Source organism: Musa acuminata, chromosome BXJ3-3 (genome assembly GCF_036884655.1).
Source record: "Musa acuminata AAA Group cultivar baxijiao chromosome BXJ3-3, Cavendish_Baxijiao_AAA, whole genome shotgun sequence".
In the NCBI taxonomy this organism is placed as follows: Eukaryota; Viridiplantae; Streptophyta; class Magnoliopsida; order Zingiberales; family Musaceae; genus Musa; species Musa acuminata.
In genome coordinates, this window is record NC_088351.1 from 5,115,100 (window position 1) to 5,138,172 (window position 23,073).

At 39.4% G+C, this 23,073-nt stretch overlaps 1 protein-coding gene across 1 annotated transcript in view; it reads right to left on the reverse strand.

Moving 5' to 3' along the window:
- Positions 1–23,032, reverse strand: part of LOC103977574 (preprotein translocase subunit SCY2, chloroplastic) — a 29,727-nt gene extending 6,695 nt beyond the window's left edge. Inside the window, exons 1-11 of the mRNA XM_009393128.3 lie at positions 22,791–23,032; positions 22,295–22,533; positions 21,716–22,213; positions 20,576–20,664; positions 18,748–18,827; positions 18,543–18,632; positions 15,422–15,513; positions 11,377–11,460; positions 10,122–10,263; positions 5,196–5,315; positions 4,929–5,058 (exon numbers count right to left, since the gene is read on the reverse strand). Coding sequence (XP_009391403.2) covers positions 4,929–5,058; positions 5,196–5,315; positions 10,122–10,263; positions 11,377–11,460; positions 15,422–15,513; positions 18,543–18,632; positions 18,748–18,827; positions 20,576–20,664; positions 21,716–22,213; positions 22,295–22,370 — 1,401 coding nt within the window. The 5' untranslated portion in view covers positions 22,371–22,533; positions 22,791–23,032. The remainder of the gene's footprint in view (positions 1–4,928; positions 5,059–5,195; positions 5,316–10,121; positions 10,264–11,376; positions 11,461–15,421; positions 15,514–18,542; positions 18,633–18,747; positions 18,828–20,575; positions 20,665–21,715; positions 22,214–22,294; positions 22,534–22,790) is intronic.
- Between the last annotated feature and the right edge of the window lie 41 nt (positions 23,033–23,073).

The window sequence follows — 23,073 nt, forward strand, 5'->3', positions numbered from 1 at the left end:
TTAGCACGGGGCAAGAGGACGCAGAGGCGGCTACTCTTGAAGAATATGCCACAGTGTTGCCATTCAAGTTGCCATGAAGGAAGCAGTGCGTAGCGGAGATTGTGCTGGTAGGAGCAGAGGCCCAGGATCCAGACAATGGTGCACAAACTACAGTGGAGTCGGTGGACTTCGGGAGCTACTAGGCGACGGACTGTCCTAGAGCGGTGCTTCATCTAGGTGTGACCCAAGAGTGGGTGGATGAAGGTCGATTGCCAAAGGAGCGAACAAATTCGAAGGTGGAAGGGACCCTGCGATGTATTGGCAGAGGCCACACATGGAGGGTTCACAATTCGAGTTTATTCCACAAGGATCAGAATGCAATGGAGATGTCACCAGGAGGCGACATGGTGCAGCGGATCGTGGTGGAACAGTTCGTGGCAATGCGATACACACAATCCGTCCCGTGAGGGATGAGATCATATGGAGGTATGATCGGGAGCTACTGGGAACTCCGCTTTGGTGAACAACACGACGGCAAGAAAGGCTATGGATTCAAGGAGTGAAGGCCATGGTACCGCAGAGGCGGGTCTTCCGGGCGTGCACCGAATTTTGCATCGGATGAAAACCTTGGTCATCAGCATATGGGGGCTGGGTTCCACCAAGGGAAAAGTTCGAATGCAAGTACCAGTGAGTTCCATGGGAGGGACTTGATCATGCAGAGGTATGATCGAAGCAGCTGGAGAGTTGGACTGCTCCAGAGCTCATATTCGCTTAAGGGAGCCCGACAAGTCAGAGGACAAGGTCGAGTAAGCGAACGTTGCTACCAAGGAAGCTAAGGAGAACAGAATCGCTGCAAACTCTACAACGTGATGGCAGAGGCCATGCATGGGAGTTGCAGTCTGTCTTTCCATCGACCAAACGGACTGCTTGGAGAACACAGTGGTGTTGAAGCAGGGGGTCGAAAGGGGCGAGGAAGCGACGACGAGTCCAGAGGGACTTAGCTACCCAAAATCAAGCATCAGTTAGAATGGAGGTGGACTCAGAGGAGTGCCACGGAGACATCTCTACTGATTGTGAAGAAAAGGGATACAGAGGCGAGGCGACGGATAGTAGGGCCATTGGCATGGCAGCGCCATGGTACCGCAGAGGCGGGACTTCCGTACAAGTCATTGATCCCTTGCTCTCATGGAGGGAGAGCGCTTGGTCGTGAAAGGGGCCGAGGAGGTGGAGCATGCAGAGGCAATCTCCAAGTACCGAGACAAGGCTGAAGGGCAGAGGCCAAGAAACTTCGGAAGACCGGTGTCAACAAGTTTCTCATCAAGATAGCCGTAAGTGAAGGACTTCAGGTCATGCAAGGGTGCACGACCAAGGAACGAAGCAAGCAGTACACGGTGCTGTACCTTTACTACTCAGTGGAGTAGGCGGCAGGGTTGATGGAGAAGACGGTACGATCCCAGAGGCGACCTCATCTATCAGAGAATTACTCCAAGTTGGGGTGAAAACTTCTTGCATTCCAGAAGTTCAATGGCATTGAGAAGGTGAATCACAGTAGCTAACTCAATGCAAGGAGTGCAAACACTTCAAGTGCTTCAGAAGTGTGAGCAAAGTGCAGGCGAAGGCCAGTAACCAGCTCGATGCATGAAGTACAACCTCGAGGAGGCGGGCGAAGTCAAGTAACTTTTGCCTTCTCAACTCTTAAGAGAATGGGCGAAACTAAGTACCCCAATTCTCTTATCTATCCAGCAGAGGAGTGCTGCACAAGTTCAAAGACCCTTCGAAGATAATGGAAGACAATAGTTGTCAAATCCTCACCAACGGTGATCAGTGCTACTGAGAGTAGATTGTCCGCCTCATTTCCCTACGAAATGCTAATCGAAAGCGGAAGTGATGCGAACCTACTTGGATGTGACAACTAACTGAAAGAAGAGTCAATGAGCAGATTTTGTGGAGGAAGGACCCAAAACTTCGGAAGTTTGCGAGGCGATGCTCGTTAAAGCTCCAACAAGCATCCACCCAGTTCAAGCAGTATGGGGAAATTTTGAGAGACTGGCGCAGTAAGGATAGTCTTTTCCTTCATTTGGTGGATCCGCAGGAATCAACGAGGATCAATACAACTCAGCCAACCCCACACCAGAGTCAGAGTCATTGGCGAGTTGAAGCAGCATGGCGGATCAAAGGTTCGACTACTCAGAAACAGCAACGGAGAGCAGCTGGGAGCCAGGAGGCGCATTGCAGCTGGAGCAGAAGATTGAAGACTCAGCAAAGGCGAAGAGTTGCAGTGTTCACAAAGGCTTCGACGAGGACGTCGAAGGGATAAGTGGGGGAGAATGTAACGGACAAACTTCTAAACAAGATGTTGGATGTAATGCTTATGTTTGTCCGTTGTCTTTTGGCATGTTCATGCCTTGTACAGCAGGTAGAGGGGCGGCCGAAGGCTTATAAGTCCCATTTTAGTTGGGTTGGTGGTCTCTTTAGGCTTGTAAATAAAGGTTGTGTCATGTGGACACGTGCGAGAGCTTTCTCGGTCTGTAATGGACCATTTTACCCTTTGTTGTGCAACTATTCAGAGCTTGTAAAGTCTGTTTGTAATTTGCATTGTCTATGAAGTGTTTTTCGGACATGTTTGCTTGTGGATCCCGATTGAGGCGTTCTTTTTAACCCGTTCTCTCTTTTGTTGGTCCTAAGGGACAATGGGAGGCTTCGGGGAGGCTGACCTTTGCGGACGGACGCGCGAGGGTGCCGCACGCCTTAGGCAAAACCAGCTAAGGTCGTGACAGAGCGGCGGCAGCGGCAGCGGGAAAGGGAAAGGGAGCGGAAGGCACGAGCAGCGGGAGGCCTCGAGGGAGGCGCGAGCAGCGGGAAGGCTCGCGGGAGGCGCGAGCAGCGGGAGGGCTCGCGGGAGGCGCGAGCAACGGGAAGGCTCGCGGGAGGGCTCGCAGGAGGCTCGAGCAGCGAGAGGGCTCGCGGGAGGCGCGAGCAGCGACAACGGCGAGCAGCGGCAGCGGGAGCAGCGGCAGCAAGCGACGAGATCGCGATCGGGATCGAGAGCGACAGCGGCAGCAGGTTAGTGTTGGGTTAGGGTTAGGGTTAGGGTTGGGGTTATATTGGTTTAGTTGGTTCGATTGAACCAACTAACAACCGAACCAGACCTAAAATTCTGGTTCGGTCACCTTGGTTTACCCAGGCGCTCGCCCGAAGCGCCCAGCGCCTGGGCTCGGGCGAGCGCCCAGGCGGCGCCTGTTTGAAGCGCGCCGCCTGGGACATTAGCGAGGCGCTCGGGCCTCGCCTCGCCTCGCCCGAGCGCCTAGGCGAGCGCCCGAGCGCCTTTTGCAATCACTCCTGTGTACCATCCAAAACAGGCTGATCCATGTACCAGTCAATTGGCGGACCAGTACATACTGCCTGTTTCGAACCATTTCGGTTGGTACATCAAATGTTGCCTTGATAGACTGTAATAGTCATAATCAGAATGGATACTCTAATGTCAAATATTTAACCCAGATACTTAATAAATTAGAGATAGTTCTGAATCAAGATAAATGAGGGAATTGTTAAAAGGAGACAATATTATTCAACGAAATAGAGTCAATTGGGATCAATGCTAGAACATAGGGATGAAGGAAAAACTGATAAGACTCGATTATACTAAACAAAAAGAGATTTAATGGCTCTCAGACCTAAGTAACCCTGATTAGATGAAACAGAAGATAATTCAGTCACTCTTAACATGACAAATAAGGTTGCCCTCTAGAGAGCTTAATGGTGAGATCGAATGTAGCCAATCTCAAAAAGCTGGTATCTGATGGTGTTTTTTTTTTTTGTTGCATCAAGAGGAATAGTGAATTCATTGCCAGAGTTCAGCCCAAAAGCCAAAAATTACCACTTTAGAAACCATTAACCTATGCAACACAATTTTGTCTAAAATTTTGTTCTTCCTTCTAATATATTTTCATTCTATTAGTCTTTTCCTTAAGCCTTTAGGACTTGAGCTCCAAATTTTTGAATAAAACTAATTAAACTATTACTCTATGTTCGAAATTATGACTTCATAAACAAAACAAACTTTAAAATCATTGAAGGAATTCATGAACAACTTGACTTCTTAATGTCATAGATGTTATATAATCAATCAATATGCAGAATGTGCCAAGAAGTAACACAATCAAGCATTACAAGGCTAGATAAAAGCTTGTGAAAAGTCTTATACATATCACGCTGGCACGTGTCCACTGTCAGATGTACACGTATTACACCAGTAGGTTTCTGGCATGACATGAAGGTTGCATGCATGAGATAACATAATATGATAAATCTTGCAGGCATACTGATAGTAGAGGACATGAATAAGAAAGACAAACAACAGGCATTCAACCACATGTAGGATGTGGATTCAATCATAAACAATGGTTAACTTGATGATACATGCAACTTGTCACTGGTGAAGATATATTGGAAGCTTAGCAGCATGTTACAATAGTACAATACACAATGTATGGGTTCACAAGTATGCTAAAACCAAGCAACACCTAACCTAGGATTCTGAAGACCTTGACTATGATCAAGTGCTAATGTTAGGCATAGCATGCTTCACATGCAATATCAGCCAAACATAGTTGGAATCAATCAAGGTAATTTTTTGTCTTAGGAGTAATATTTGTGAATATGGGTGCATCTTACTTAAAGTTACAGACACAGCCAATCAACACTGCAAACAGTCCAAAGGAACAGCCACTTGCAAACAATATACTACATGCAAGATTGTATAATATTGCTAATAATAGAATTACTTGTAATTATGCATTGAACATCTAAAACAAACTTTCAAGAAAGACAACGTTTATAAATCATCCAGCCGCAATTTGAGCAATTTAAATATGAACAAAAAATAACCAATGCATATGAATGACTAGAAACCATAAACCCAAAAGAATGGAACAAGATATACTTACAATGTCAAATATGTTGAACAAAAAGACAAAAAAAGCATAAATGGTGTAGTAAACCCATGGTTTTGCACCAACAGAAGTCCCAGGGTTTAAAATTTCTTTCAGGTTTTCCCAAAATGGTGCCCCAAAGATACTGTCGGAAAAATAACTGAATATTAGATAAATGGTTAACCTACAAATCCAAGTTAAAGATAAAACCACCAAGAACATCTGTGATTTTTACAAAAAAAACAATTACAATTAGATCAAAAACATAGAAGAGAAAACAACCTTGCCATGATACTCGGAAAAGCCAATAGATACGTGGTAGTAAGGACAGGCTGCATTCCTGTAGGATTAATGTTGAAAGGAATATACGGCTCCACCTCAGTAACTGGTGACCCTCCATGTCTAAGTGGCCAAAAAAGCTGTTCAGTAGTTATATTATGGATATTGAAAACAAGGCACAAAAAGACAAGCAGCAAAAAAAATGGCAATACTTCAGCACCATGTTCAATATGTACAAGTCATTACATTTCTGTTGACAGTGCTACATGCATTTACTATTCATTCATAGGAAAAACTTGTACCAAAATAATTAGCATGAGCCAGGGCAGTTAGTGTACATCAGTTTCTGAAATGCTCTGATTCATAGAGTACAAGTACAGAACAAGCCAAAACAATAAAAAATAAATGATATTTCAGCGTAATATGTTTACTCTAAAAGGTAACACAAATAGGATGCCCAACACCACAAGAAGAATTAAACTTAACACTTGTAATTTCAGATCAACAACTTATCACCAAAAAGGAGACATCTGTCTTCTTTTTTTCTTCAGTATATAAAACATTATTTTCCAAGTTAAGAAGAATAAAAATGTGAGCATGCAACATCAATAGCTATCTTATTAGATCACTAGTTTCAACAATAAATATCATGGTATGACGTACCGCCTAAAACGGTATGATACGGGCGGTACATATTGGTGCGATAGCTGACTGAAACGTAGACTGCCCTGTACCAAGCGATATAGCAGTCGAGGGGACATATCAAGTGATACACCCTTCATATCAAGCAAAATGGTCGAAATTTAATCATGACCGACCTGTATCCATCGGTAATAGTCGGATTTTGACCAAAATTATTCAAGGGCCCAGATTAAATTGGTTCTGATTGCAAATTTAACCATTAGACCCACATCCTATTTTTTGAACGTCTATTTAACCCCATTCCCTCCCCCCACCCATCTTTCACCCTATTTCTGAGCATCTTTTTTTGGAATTGTCGGCATATTCCGACATACCATGTGTCAATACGTCAGCACAAACCGATATTTACCGGATCAGCCAAAGACTAGCACGACCAATCGACACGAAATTGCAGTCCTTGATAAATATTATATCAAAATACCAAATCAAATATTATGGATATATTACAATCTTCCAACTTAAATAACTTAACTTCAGTTTTTGTTTTTTTTTAGAGTACAATTCTGATTGAAGATACAATAAAGGAAAACCATTTGTGATAGTTTGGACATGTTCAAAGGAGACCTAAAAGTGTTAATCAATAATGGAAGTCAATTCAAAATTAGTGATGCAAGAAGTACAAGAGGACCAAAAAAACATTCTTAGGAAAATTTTGGTGGTTATTAATTTAATGAGAAATATTACACACAACAGAGCTAAATTGATGGAGAAAAAAAATCTTTGTGACCAATTCAAAATTAATAGTATCGAATGCTTTACTTTGCCAATTACATGGATAAAAGTGGTAGGAGAAATTTGAGAGCTAATTACATATTACACCCCGTAGTTAACTACCTTTAGTATTCTGATCTCTAAACTTTAAAAAGTTATATTGGCATCCCTATAGTTAAGAAAGTAAAACATCTAGGTCCATTTATCCTAACAACGTTAATTTTATCAATGGAAATACGAAAACAAAAAGCAAAAATATAATTTTATGTTCGATGTGGACAACGGTGCCGCTGGTATCGACGCAATTGCCTACTCACCTCCGACGACAATAAGGTCCGCTCTCATCGCGATGCCACCCGCCTCCACGAGCAGCGCACCGCCGGCCTCATCGTCACCTGTCCCGTGCCACATCTGCATCGATGCAGATGGCGATAGCCGCCTCGGCATCTATGACGAAAATGGAGGCCACCTCGTCGTCTACAGCAAAGATGGTGGTTGCCTCACCGCTAACCCGTTAGGCATATCTCAACCTCGACTCGAAGCTGGGGTCGCCGGAGCTCCTACCGCTACCGTGTTAGTTCTGACACCACCACACCACCTCTTGTCGAGCGACCCTTTCGCCGCTCTACAGTTACATCAATGTCGACGCAATTACTAAGCAACGAAAGAGCTGCTCGACATCTGCATCAACGTCGACGCAGATGCAGAGTGACGCAAGGGCCGCTCGGTGAGAGGTGGCGCCGAAACTGACGTGACAACAGGGGGAGCGACAGGAGCTCCAACAACCCAAACTTTGGGTCACGGTTAGGATCCACCTAATGGATCAATGACGAGGCGACTACCATCTATGTCGACGCCGACACAATCACCGCTCGACAACTGCGCTAGCGTCAGCGTAGATGCAGAGCAGTGATGAGGTCGACGACACACTCCTCGTGGAGATGGGTGGCATTACAGTAAGAGCGGACCTTATCGTCGCCAAACATGCTAGTCACAGGTGTCGTACAAGCCAATCATATGAGTGATAGCACGTGTGACATAACACGCAATCTTTTTATTATTATTATGATATTTTCTCACTTTATATTGCTTGATGCATAAGTATATTGTGATGTCTATGGATCTGTGCAATAGGAATCAGATCGTGACGAGATCACGATAATGAGACTGATTCACCTTTAAACACAAACCCTAAATAATCTTAGTCATAGGTTACTTGAGAGGGACATCGAGATAATCGGACAGATTGGTGTGTTGTTTACCCATCTATATAATAGACGCAATTGGTCTCATAGCTGCTCATGTAGGGACACTAGGGCTACAATGTAAGTGCTCATTGGAGAATGAGTTCACTAATTGATCCGCTCACAGAATGTTGGATGGCTGATGATACCTCATTGTCAGAAATTAATTCCATCGTCCCAGTGGTATACCTGGTCCTTAAACTTGAGACACCAAGGATGTCATGTATGAGTACTCCACTATTTGATACTAGACTTATAGGTTTGGAAGTTCCAAATCTAACACAACCGATCATCCAGAGTTACAACCAATCTTACGAGGGCTATTTGAGTGTCAATAGAGGATCATCCGCTCTCAATATCATGAGAGGAATATCCCATGTGTTTTTGTTTAGACAAATCCTTAGCCAAGGTCATTCGGATTGAGAGAGAAAGAGTTCTCCAAGAGAATCTGATTAGAGCGAGACTCGAGGAGAAACCATATGGGCCTGACAGCACCATGCCTGGTATATGGTCTCTGGGATATTAGATAGATGAGGAATTATAGGTACATGGTAACTAAGGACGGATAGGTCCAAAGGATTGGATTCCCCTACGTCGTTTGGGGACTACGACATAGTGGCCTAGTACGTCCGTAGTCGATGAGTCAAGTGAATTATTATGTAGATAATAATTCACTGAGCCAGAATGAGTTCTGAAATGTATGACTCACGGCCAACTCGATATTGGGCTTAGAGGGTCACACACATATGGTAGGTGTTAAGTAGAGGTTCAGATATGAGATATCCGCCAGAGCCCTTATCTTATTGGATATCCAATAAGCCCCTAAATTATTGGATCTTATGAATGAAATCCAATAAGAACCAATGAGAGATTTTTGGCTAGAGATCCACTAATCTAAGTGGCTTAGGTAGTTGGATGGAGATCCAGTACCCAATAGGGCAGGATCCATTAGGGTTAAGTTGACATATGACCTCTATAAATAAGAGAGAACCAAAGGGTCATAGGCTAGGCTTCTTGATTGCCACCTCCTATTCTTCTCTCCCCTTCTCCTCGGATAACAAGTGTAGAGATTTGGACAAAAATTAAAGGAGCGTCTTCGCAGCCCCTACCGTGTGGATCACCGTTAGAGAGGAGGACGCTTGACCTCCTTCAACCTCTCCCACAGATCTGCAGGAATTCAGGAATATACGATCTCCCTAAGTAACACAACTATCTCACACGTTTTTTTCAGTATGTAATGTTGCCCCTAGATTTCCCTACAAAACGCGACCAGGCAACTATGTCGACGTCGATGCCAATTGTGCAGTCATCTACCACCACCGACACCGTCCACTATCGAACATTAAAATTATATTTGTCTTTTATTTTCGTGTTTCTGTCGGTAAAACTGATATCGTTAGGGTAAATAAACCTAAATATTTTAGTTTTGTAATTATGGGGATATCAATGTAACTTTTTAAAATGTAGAGACTAGGATGCTAAATGTAGCTAACTACAAGGGGTAATATGTAATTAGCCCAAAATTTGAGCTATTGAAGATAATTTGTTCAAGAAACTTCTAGTGGAATGTTTGTTGCTTCACCTTAGACATAATAACCTATTGCTTACATGGGTGAATGTTTGCTTAAACTTAAGAATATTAAAGAATTCCCCATGTGTAAATAAATATGACCAACAATCACTAAGAGTAAACCTTGAAAAGGGAGGAGAGGACTCATTAGCTTAAACATACATAGTTCCAGCAAAACCAGCAAAGCAGAACAGTGAAATATTATTTAATGCCAAATGTGCTAAAACCCTTAAAACTAGTGAAAACTAACAATAACAATCAGTTTCAGCAAAAACTAAGATAACACTCTACCGAGTAAATTGAATTTTGGTCCGTACTAAGCCAACACTCATCAATTTAACAATCAAGTAAAACCATGGTTCGTCTTATCGGTCCGTACTAGTGTACCGACCAACCATCGATATAGTATGTACCGACATATTGACACATGGTATGGTAGGGTTTACCGATAAACTTGTATGTACTGCCCATATCGATCTCTTGTTGGACCGATACATACCGCCTATACCGAGCGGTATATTGTGGGAGGATGAACCTTGAGTAAAACTACTTGTAACATTGTTGATTGGGAAATTATGAGATTGCTAAATGTATTAGACTATTGGACAGCAAAGATTAAGATATAAATAGTTTTAAAACTCGTGCTACATTTAAGGATGCCAGATAACAATGAAAAGTAGAAGAAAATTGACATGACATCACCTTGTTGAAGAAGCAAGTTTAAAACCATAGTATTGTAACTTGATCTTCCTACAACCTTCAGTAACTAGAACGGCCCACATCGTTACCACCATGAATATTCCAAGTACAGAAAGTATATAAGGCCACCAACTCAGCATATTTCCTGAATTCAAGTTAAAACAGAATAAATTTGAACTCCAAGGGCAAAAATGTCATGTAGCTATGCATAGACTAGAGAAAGCATAAAAAATTATTGTAAATGACATCTCGAGCAGATAATATCTGGGAATTGGGCAAGATCAATATCACCAAGACTCGAACATCCATATTATGAATTGTATTTATTATGTAATAGCATGCAAAAATGCTTTTGTAAGTCAAAATTAACTGTCAACAATAATCAAGCATGATTATTGAAGATACTAAGTATCAGCTACGGGTTGAACTCACCCAACAACAACATGCAATCTATGATGTGACAATTATAAATGTACCTTTGTCATTTTAAAGCTTCTTATAAATATTTTCTTATAACATAAAAACACAAAAACATAAAAGCCATAATATTTTATAAAAAAATATTTTCTCCTTTATGTCCCATATCTCCATTTTGTTTTCTCGCTGAGGAAAAAACTCGGATAAACATCCAAATCAGATTCTGATATCCATATCAAAGCAATAAAACATGAACAACCAACAGTCTTCATTTACCTAGAATGAGCTAGACCAAATCAACTGACTATTATAGTCTCCATTTACCTAAAATTTATCATATCAACGGGGAATAGTTCATCAAGTAACTCAATGAACACAATAAGCATTTACAAACAAGAATATATAGGACATTGGTGGTCAAGGAATAGTAGGTTGTTTGTGGATTCTAAGCTGTCGATTCAAGCACTTAGATACTAGCATAGGATCATAATTATCATTTATAATTCATAATTATGCAATGTATTAGGACATTGGTCCCCTGACCCCTGAACTATTGGTAAAACCATGAAAGTATAGATAAAGCATTCGATTGGAAACAACCTCTCTCCTTAATTGAGTAAGATAGCATAAATTGACCCATCCAGACCAAGCACTGGTAGGAATCTTGTGATTTGGGCCATTCTTCACCGATAAATCATTGGATTGAAGGCTTGGAACAAGGTTGTACATACTGATTTGATACCCATCCTAATCCCTTCTCTTGTTTTTAGAAATATATGTAAAAGAAGAAATAAATATCGAATAAATAAAGGAAACTAATGATCAGACAAATAAAACTGACCCGATAACTGAGCTAACATCTTCTGTAAAGTCTCGGTATAACCAGTCAATATACCAGCACAGATTATCAATGATGAACCATGACCTGCAGTACATAACGAGAACCAGAGACAAATAGATCAGACATCAAAAAGGAAATTTGCCTAATATTATTTGCATTCATAGGCATAAAGAACTAAAACCACTTCAAAAATCCAAATTCTGCTTGCAGAACATAAATTAGCATCATCGCTGGTAGTTAATATGTTTGAAGTTTGGTGCAGAGCACATCCAATTTATTTTGGTCATGACTAGCTTATTAGTGCTAAAATAAACAAAGAAATGGATATGAAGGTAAAGAATAAGTTCTCCAATAAGTCAATTAATGTACAACAACAAAATGAAGAAATTAAGTAGCCATATATGTAAGCCAAGAAAAAACAATCATTTCAGCGTGGCACCTAGGAAAAACTCTACTCAATTAAGAATAAATGACACTAACATTAGCTGTACCAGTAAAAAAAAAATTTATCCAAAGTTATTCTAGAATGCCAGTTGACTTCAAAAACTATAAGGCCAAAACACAAGCAAAGCGAATTAGCACCAAGTATTGTGACTAGAATACGCAATAGCATTGGATAATGAATCATTAAGAAAAAAATTGGACTGCCTTCTACAATATCTATATAGTTAATCATGAGGACGTCTATGAAACCAGAAACCCAAAATCATTCTAGAGTCTGCAACTTTACCCTATGACATATTATAAATTAACGTTGTTCGAAGATACTTATTAGATGAATGGTGAATAACAAGGGCTGTCATTTCATGACAAGGTAATGATGAAACATTTTCTACATACAGCATGTTGTGCCAATTAGAACAATGCAGGCGAAAGCATTGTCCTATCCATGCCAACATGGGTCTAGATAGTGCATGTCCAAACTATTAATGAACTACGTGTACCAATTTATGCCAGTCTGAGGACTTATGTGTTGCATGTAATGTTTTTGTTGAGTTATAAGGTCCAAGTACATTTTGTAAAATACTTGTAAATACTTTGTATGTTGGGTCATTTTACAGACTGTTGATGTGGCTAGTTTAAAATGCCATGCTTGGTTTTCACCAATTTATAGTCTTGCACAATGATAACTTGAGTATAGGCTTCATGAGAAGACTATCATCTGTTTCAACAACTATTCATGACAGATCCCTTAGATGATTTTCAGAGTCAAGACTTGAAACAGAGATCTTAGGGCCAATGATAAAGGTGCCAATAACTTTCCTTCATTTTAGTGCATGATGGACATAGCACATCTTACATAATATCCATTGCTAAAGGAGCTTTATTTAAGTGTCCTAGAATGGAGCAGGGATCTGCAGTGGTGGCAAAAATTCTTGCAAAGTATGCAGGTATTATGCTTTCAAACTTGGCTCTCTCCCTATGGCATGTTGTAGATCATAAATAGAGTTGGAGTTTGTAAGTAAATCCACCAACACAGCACATATCATATGTCACCTCAAAGTTGGTGGAACACTCGAAATAATTTGATGAGGTACTAAAGGGTAGATTCATCCGCCATTCAAAAGTTGACCTTCAGACCCCAATGTTGTTCCACTAGTAGCACGGGAGTCTGTCTTTTCATGGCCTATGGGTATATAATACAAATATTAAGAACCCTATACATTTCACTTCATACCTATTTAACCAATTCACAAGGCAAATGATTCCAAACTTGACTTCCATGAGGTTATTGGAATGTATGGATTGTTGAGGGAGACAAGAAGAAGACTATATGTGTCACCATGCACAAAGCATATTCATAGTAATGTCCTCCATATTGGCAAATAATCAAATCCTATTTTTACCTTGATGCACAAATTCCAATATCAAAGTATGAATTCGCAAACAAAAAGGACTCCAAACTTGACTATGAAACAGGTAATTTGGAAGAATGAATTGCTGGAGGAGATAAGTAGAAAACAATGAGCCTCACCAAACATAAACTATTCAAATATAAACTAATATTCCTTGTACTAACAAATGCTCTGACCTTATTTTGTGCCTTGATGCATGAATTCAAATTCCAGTTGGTATGCACGGTGTTTGCTAGTCTGATTAAGGACTGGTATAGAAACATACCATCTGATACCCATCGACAATATTTATGTATTATTATTTTTTAGGTGATTGCAAGCAATAGAAATCAATATACCAGCCTAATACATCGGTACCAGTCTGATACATTACTCAAACCAATATCAGATTGAGATTTAGATCCTTTCCCAGATAAACCACTTCTCAAAGAGCACCTGGACAAGTGGTTGTTTATCTTGATGACATCATGATCCAGAGTCAAACTATAGAGAAGCACATCTAGCACTTAAGATCTATCAATCATATTCTATAAGAGAATTCCCTTTATATGAATATGTGCTAATTTGCCCAAGATACCTTGTTTTTGGGGCATTATATTGACAGTTGAATTGTTTGCACGGACAATATTGTGATGTTGTGGAGTGACAGACTCTAACAAAAGTGACAGTTGTGGTCATTTCTTGGGTTTTATCAACTCCTATTGGTACATCATTGAGGATTATAACAAGCCACACTGTCAATAGGTTTGCTGAACAACAATCAATCTTAGATATGGTTTCGAAGTGTTTGGCAGGTTTCAATGATCAGCAAGTGAAGTAACCTTTATCATTTATAGCTAACATCGATATTTTGGGGTCCAAGTGTAGGAGGGCATCAGGTCGTGTGTGAGACTTGGAAGCTGACAAAAGGATTTATGCTATCCTGTTCATGAGATGGAGATGGCTGTTGCTTGAGGACTCGGAGTTTTATTTCCTTGGGTGTTAGTATTCTTAGTACAGTGGCATACTAACACGTACCGACCAGTACAGATGGTATAGATTGATATCCACATCCATGTCAATAATAGTTAGCTGACACATGATAGCATGACATAGCATGCTGGAAGTTGAATGACAAATTTAAATGACAAGAGTTGATCAATCATGTCATGGTTCACCTTACCGGTCCGTACCTATGTACCGATCGACCATCGGTACGGTACGTATTGACATATCGACACATGAGATAATGGAGCATACCGATAGACTAATATATACCGCCTATACTGGTCCCCTATTAGATCGATACATACGGCCCATACTGAACGGTATACCACGGTATGGCGAACCTTGAATCAAGCAACATGAAATCATTGAAAAACAAAGTTTCTTTTGCTCATCTGCACTATCTTCTTCTATCTTGTTTTCACTATTCTCTTTCTTTCTGTCTGCATTCAGTTTCCTCTCTTTCACTAGACTCAGTCTATCACTATTTTTTGGTTGCAATTCATGAGTGTTAACCATTTCAACCGAGACGTTATGATTTTACTTAAAATCACGTGATCTGCATCCTGGTCTAGTCTCATACCCAGCAATACTAACAAAATCACCATCCTTGAACAGATAATTACAGTACTTATGAATGAAAAGGTGACCAAATCAAGATAAGAATTATTGACGCATGATTAGAACGAGATAAGCATGCTTTACAAGTGAAAATATTATTAATATAAGAGTACCATTTTAATTTCAACTGATGTCTTTGTTAATGCATACGAATTGATTAGTGGTCCCAAGTTTGAGTGCACGTATGAATGTCATATACGTCATTTAATGTAATGAAATTTTTTTTCAATTTTTTTGAAAAAAAATTTCAACTGATATATAAGTAGTGGCTCTCAAAGAAAGGCATAAGTTTTGAGACCAAGGTTCGTTTAGCTTCTTGTCACTAAACCATAACCAGCAAAAAGAGTCACAGTTCAGCATATAATAGCAGTAATTCAAAAGGATCTACTGAGCCTATTAAATAATTGCTTCTTGAAGAATTGCATCACCTTACTGCAAAAAGCAGTGAACATCATAGAAAATATGTGATAGGCAAAAACATATAGATAAAGGAAGTACAAAAATAAATTAACCAAAGGCAACCACATTGTCCATTGGTACTAAAATAAACCCATTAAATTATGAAATGTTTGTGAAGAAAGTACCGAATCCCGATTCTGATATTGTATCACAAATCCACGTCATAAACATAGCACCAATAACTAATAAAAAGCTTGTGACGGCAACATGCTTGGCTCTGAAACAATACAAACATTTAATATATGAGACAACATGAAAAATTCCATACCCAAACATCCATCCATGTCATACCAAAGCTTTATAATCTTTCCTTCAAGATGATAGATCTCAAGTTCATTAATGTACAAATATAAACAAAAGCCCACTGTCAAAAGATTTTACAGAAGGGAAAATAAGCATAAGCAAATAGAACCTTTAATAAGATATTCACAACCAATGGCTGTCCCATTTAATTCAACTGTTTTCAAATTTGATCCTAAAATTTACCACTACAAGTTAATGTTCTGAACAAGCCCCTTATAAAACTCCATGTCATCTATCGAATATGATAAGATCTGAAAGATTTTGTACAATAATTTTAAACTGTAGTACGTAGCAATTGTGACAAGATCAACCTTTCTGTTTCTGCTTATAAATTTTAAACTTTTAGATGTAAAGTTATTGTACCTCCAAAAAATAATATTTATTCTAGATTAAATGAACCCTGCAACCAATCTCCAAATATCGGCCCATCATCTCCATCATTGAAAATCACATCTAGACATCCGTCATCTACAACCTTCTTGCAAGAAAACCTTCAATTTAAGACAATGATGGTTAATGATACAAGGGTAGATGGACATTTACAAACTTCCCAACCCTAGCATTCTCCTATTAAGTGTAGGACTCCCTCCAAGACACCATAGGCTAGAATCTGAATAGCATCTCCTATCCCTATTAAACTGTTTATGGCTATCCAAGCGAACACAAATTGGACTATAGTAACCTAAATTACTGGATTTGCTTAAATTAGAATAATAACTAATTCACAGTCTCATAATATGTTCATGTCACGCCATGCCCCATTAGAAATCCGTGCGCTTATCTCAAAATATCTAGTGGGCACAAATCGTACCATCCCAATTTTACATTAGTAAATCACAATTATTTCAAACATAGTCAAACATACTACCTTTTTTGCAAAACATGGTTTACTTTTTCAAAACTGTGTTGTTAGGTTAGATTTGAAACATATGCTATTCGCTGATAGCATGTATATCTAACAATCTGCTACGTAATGGAAAAAAATTTAGGCACTGATACAATAAAGACGCAAAAGTAAAGAATTATATTTCTTAATGATGTTTAAACATTTTTAAACCTTATAAAATGAAATAGGTAACTGCAACCATGTTCAATTATACTAAATCCCACAGGTTCATATATTTATTTTCAGTTAATGTACATTAAATAGTTAAATTTTATTATAGTTTCGGCGATTTCCTAGAAAGGCCCCAAGTTTTGGATTTTTCCTGGATAGCAGCCTTAATTTCTAGAATGTCCATTGAGAGTCCTCATCTTTTAAAATGATAAAAATGTGACAACTAGCAAGGTTAATTTTTGAGTTACCATGCAACCGAGCTAGACAGAATGAGTTAATCCAGTTCAGTGTTAAATCGACTCAATTACAGTATTTTTTAAATAGGATTATAGTGTTTTTGGTTCAACCTAACAAGCTACAGTGATTTTTATTAGGGTTATAGTGTTTTTTGTTACTGAACTAAAGACACAATAGCACTATTCAAATATATTGCAAATAAATCTTAATTAATTTAAATTTTCATAAATATTAATTATTAGAACAAAACACTATGAATAAAAAACACTATATCTCTATTCAGAGACACTCTAGACCAAAAACATTGTAACTCTATTAAAAAAAAGGGGAATACTGAACTGGTTTAAGCAAATTGATTTTGGCAGAAAATCACTTTTTTAAGGATATTTTGGTCTTTTTACAGAGGGAAGAATCTTGGAAATATAGAAATGAGGGGTGTTATCCGAGAAAAACCCAAGGCTTGGGGCTTTTCTTGGAAAATCACCCTTTATAGTTTTATATCTTTCACTGTGAGTGACACAGGATTTTCTGCTTGTTTTTGCTAATCCTAAGCTACCACCTGGCTTAGGGACAGGTTCTTGGTCAATGGTCACCTAAGCTTTTCAGCAAAATCACTAATCATTCAGTTAACCTCTTCTTTAACCACCTGTTGGTTCTACCTCTCAATATCCCTATCCATGACAAAGGTAGAGGCATTGAGTTCCCAAAAGGCAGATGATAGCCATATATGAAAGAAAAGTGGAAAAGTAAAACAAGCCAAGACCAGTAAAGCTTGATGGGTATTATCGAGGTTTTTCTCAGTTGGATTTTCATAAGTATTATTAGATGAAGCAGACTCAAGTACCGCCCAACTGAATGTCACCAAACAGTAGCTTTAGATTTAGACATAAAGGAGTCCAAATCTAGCTAAGTTGAAACAAGACAAGGCAACCACTTTTTATCATCAACAAATATGGATCAAGATCTACTCAAGGCACGTTGGCAATGCTTTCATTGAACATCCAAGCTGCAGACTCAACCTGAACATTGCAATAAACTTGATTATACCTAAACATAACATGCAATAAGACAACAAAAAAGCAAGTACAATGTAAGTCCTCTATTATGTCACTTTTAAAGAGTAGTATTGTCATATGACAAAAAAAATTATGCAGGAATCTACAATTATTGTTTCCAGATGTGTGTTTTTACTGTATGCAGGTGCAAATTTAGTCACTATACTTGTAACTTTGATGATTTGTCCATGCTTCAATAAAAGCACTGACAGCCCCTTCTGACCACGCTGCTTTTTGTTGATCAGATGCAATGGCAAAAGTTCAGAACCACAGATGGGCCCATGCTGCGGTTTGTATACTACAAAATCTAGACCAACAGAGTGCCAAGCTGCACAACTCATGCACAGAAGGTTAACAAATTTTCCGATATGTTACTTGAGCCACCTAGCTTAGCTGTTGTCGTGCATGAATCACCACAAATGTTAACAAAATCAGCAATACACAATCTAAATATTACAAGTAGATATCACAAAAGAAAATTAGTGTAATAGATAGAAGAGTATCATTAATGAAAAGCATTCACCATTTCAGTAAACAATCAAAAGAACCAACAGTCACCAGGAAAATTTTCAACAGTAAAATTATCAATCATACCTGTCAATAGCAGCATATATTGAGTACTGCATTGAATAACAAGCAACAATAATAGCTCCCAGTACTGCAAAACCCAATGAGGTCCACCATCTGAAAGCATCAAATCAGATATGTTTTATTTAAACAACAATTTACCACATGATGACAAAGTAAAGCATTTGCATTTCAAACATCAGTCTCACTGCATGAGATGTATAAGACACACATATAGCTTTTAATCTTCTCATGACCATCTAAACCTTCTTTCCGTAGCTTTACCAAAGATGGAACAACATGGCAGAGAACCTGTCACAAAACTAATGAGCTTTAGCACAGTGACAGAAGGAACATGGTGCACAGTTAATACACCAAACAACACAATTGACTTATAAAGTGACATCCTTAATTTAGGAAAGCAGGAGTTACCCAAGAAACAATACCTATATGTAAGGACCTTGATACACTTTCTGCGACCAGAATTAATTGTCTTGTGTAATTCTCAGTTAAAGAGTGGATCCTAATTGCTTCCATTCACTCTCATAAGTGTTTTGTTAATGAATATGCAGGCAAGGTATACAGACACAATCACACATCAATCTAAATACCAGTTGTAGAGACCACTGAAACCAACTGAACCAACCATCCCGACTAGTATTTATTGATCTGGGCATGAACCAAGATGAGGACCACCCTTTTCGAATGGTCCCATCACATTTTTAGACATAAGCTGCAGACTCGCAATGCCACCCACCTCCTGCCACTAGACCAATATTTTTTCCCCACCTCTACCTCCTCCTTGCCCCCCTTCTTCCATGTTGTATCATGGTACATACTAGCATACACTGGCATGGACTGAATCAATACTATTATGGACCAACATGAGTTGTGCTTGGTACAAATCAACGTTTGACTAACTATCCAAAACGGTACGAAATGAGTCATACGTACCAATCCACCAGCTAGTTGGTACACAGAGCAGTCCGTTTCGGATGATATGCAGGAAATAGGTGAGGTATCAACCGCTACGAGTCCGTATCTATTGACCGATACAGATTGGTACCAGTCAAATTTAGCTGATAATGGGTCAAGTTTGACCCGATGATCAAATTGACCATTGGAGCCTCTTTTAGGGCTTTAAATCCCCTCCCTCTGCCCTCTTTCACTCACTCTCTCATTCTCGCTCTCTTTCTCACACCACTCTCTCTTGTGATTAAAATTTCTAATTGGAAATTCATAATTGCAGTATTAACTCTCTCTCTAAATTACATAACAAGTTGTTTATGAGGTCACTCATTGACCACTGGGATTCATAACCTATGGCCCAAGTAATGTCAAGAAACAAATTCTAATAGCACAACTATGTGAACTACAATGTTGCAGAGATGATAGAAATTCAATGCTTTAGTTGCAAGGAATCACTTCTCAGCTCAACATCTAAGACAGAATTATCATATGCAGAGAAGGTTCAAGTAAGTGATAAAAAACCAGAGTTAAAAGTGATTGAAAAAGTACAAGAACAACAGAGATGCAATTCATAATTGTAGTATTATGTCACTCCCTCTCTCTAAATTACATTACAAGTTGTTCATGAGGTCAATCATTGACCATTAGGATTCATAACAGCCTAAATGACTTCAGAACTCCTAGAGGTCCTATTTTCAAACTTTGTGTAGTTTCAAATAAGTAGAGATATAGTCCATGCAGGAAAATAATAACTGCCTACCTAACTAATGCAAAACAAGAAGCTTAAAGAACCAAGAAAAAGAATAGAAAGATGATAGTAATAGATCAATTACAAAAGGAATACATCTCAACAACTTGTCAGCCAACACATAAAAGATACGTTATACATGCCTAATGCCTAATGCCTAATGCAAAACTGACCTTTGCACAGTTGTTCATATATAGGAAATAACCTCTGAAACCAAGATGAATATTTAATAAAACACTAGACACTGAAGTAAGATAGGCAACGGACAATACTGACCTTATCATTATTTGTTAACACTATTAAGGGAAAGATTCAATAAAAATAAAAATTTATGAGTCAAAACCTGCATAAGGATTGATGCTGATATCTGAGGACCAAGTCCAAGCTGGAAAAGTGATAGCTTCAGCTCACTGGTAAAGTCACCAAGCTCATCTGCACAACATGAAGAATAACACTAAGCAACAATGACCTGGATAAAGTGCGCCATTTGAGCTAACACTATTAACCACCGAGTATCATGATAGTGTATGTCAGCATTTGCACAAGGACTTTCGACACCTATACTGATCTGTGCTTTTGGAAATATGATTGCAGGAGGACAGCACAGCCCACATAAGCGGTTCATGTCATAGCACATGCTTGTCACAAAAGTGAGATTCTTGATTATTTAATAGATATCCAAAATTAATTTTGCACAACCAGAAGGTATCTCCATACAAGCCAACTAGTACAATTGTTGCAATCTACCTAAATGCCATCTGAAACAAGATGGTGAACAATTTAATAAGCTTCTCAAGATCATGTTTGAAAGATTAGTCAATCCAGACCAGTGAAAGGTTATTTCCACTGTGAAATTAAAATAATCTTAAGACAGACCAACCAGAATCAGTCACCCAATTGGTTTTGGATTAATTCTGATTGAAGAGGTCAATCTGATGAGAACTGATACCTTCACACTACCATGAAATCAGCTTAACCAGAGAAGATTAGCCCTTCCAAAAAATAAGCAAAAAGCCACATCCCTCGACTTCTTTAATTAGAGATGTGAGAAACATCAATCATTACACCTAGTTAACTACTACAAATTTTCTTCTCGTTAAGAAATTATGATTCTACTGACAAATTTATGTATGGTTTGTGTTTGTCAAAATTATAGCAATCTTTAGAAAGTCACACTTCTAGAGTTTCTTCTACTTTAGATTTATTTTTTCCCTTGTTATTCTTTAAATTAATTTTGGTTGAATCATGGTCCAATGGCCTATCCGTCTGTTGGATAGGCAGCACGAACTGCAGCACATGCCTCCCAACACTGTGTATACTCAAATCTTAAGAAAATTTTTGCGGCATATGCAGACATAGCATGTGTTGGTATGCCAACATGTACCGATCCTATACTGGTTTGGCCAAAGACTAGCATCAGTCTGATACCTAAAATATGGGCTGAATTACCAAGCCATGACCAAATCTAAGTAAAGAAGAATACCTGTTGATCCAGCAGCAAAGCTGAGGTAAGTATCTGGAATCAAACGGCGATCAAAGCCGGGTAGTGGGATGAAGTAGCCAAGGCGGCTTACTATGATCAGCACAGCCGTCACAAAAAGCCTCCGTCGGATCTCACTTTTGAAGAAGGATTCCATGGCATCATCAATTATGGACCCAAGTCGTGTGAAGTTTAAGAAACTATTGTTGAACCTCTTAGCTCTAACCTCCTCAAAGGAGGCATTAGATGCCACACCCTTCTCCTTAGATCCAAGAAGGTCAGCAGCTTCATCATCCCTCCTCATCAAAGCAAACCTTTCTTTGGCTTCAAAAGATGGGGCTTGCGTCGTGTTATTGTTCAAGGAGCAGAACAGCATGGATTTCCTAGCAAGAGACAGACATCCAGTTCTCCTTTTGGATAGTGAAGGTTGCGATTTTTCATGGAAGCCACTACTTAATGGAAATTGGCACCCGAGTCGCCTACATGCTGATCCTGAGAGTTCTGGAAAAGGAAAGGAGAGAGAAATTTAGCTAGTGGAACAAAAGGAATAAAGAAAAGGAAGGTGAAGGGACCAAAACTCACGGTCTTGCAATAGGAATTTGCTTTCAAGCGGCCGAAGGAGGCGGAAGTTGAGAAGGGTTGAAATGGCTGTATCCATGACCACGAGAGAAACGAACTCCGGCTCGCTACAACTCGGACGGGTTAGGTTGCACAAGAGCTTACCGTCTAGCTTGAAATCCGGCCGACCACAACCCCGTTGCCGTGTTCGAGTGAAGTCCAGTATCTTCCTCTCCCCAAAACCCTCAAAACCCTAGCTTCACCTATTTAACAAAGGAAAAAGAAAAAAGAAAAAAAGGAAGGCCTGGCAATTAGGAGAGAAATTGCAAGATAAAAACATTGATGCAAAATCAATTCACAATCAAATGTTTTTTTTTTCATTCAAACTCAAATGTAAGATCCATATTGGTGGGAAAAGAATGCAAAGAACCGGTACCAAAATACAAAGTCCGGCAATCCATCCCAAACAGAAGGGAAGAACAAGGCTTTTTTCGTGTTCTTTTCTAAAGGAACACCGCACCTTAAACGTTCTAATATAAGGATCGATGGAAGCTGTGGAATGGCGTAGAGGAGGGAGGCCGACTCACTGGGGACGCGGATGCTGCGCGATTAGACGCTTTGAGACGGTGGTCATCGAACAGAAGGACGATGTTAGTGGCCGTGAGGCGGAGGATTTCCAATTTCACCAGCTTAATCGGACGCCGTTCACCTTCACGGAGTATGAGAGCGAACCGCGAGGAAGGGAGAGGAGAGGGAGGGAAAGGAGGGGCGAAAGGTAGACCTTCGAGCGGCAGCGCAAGGGA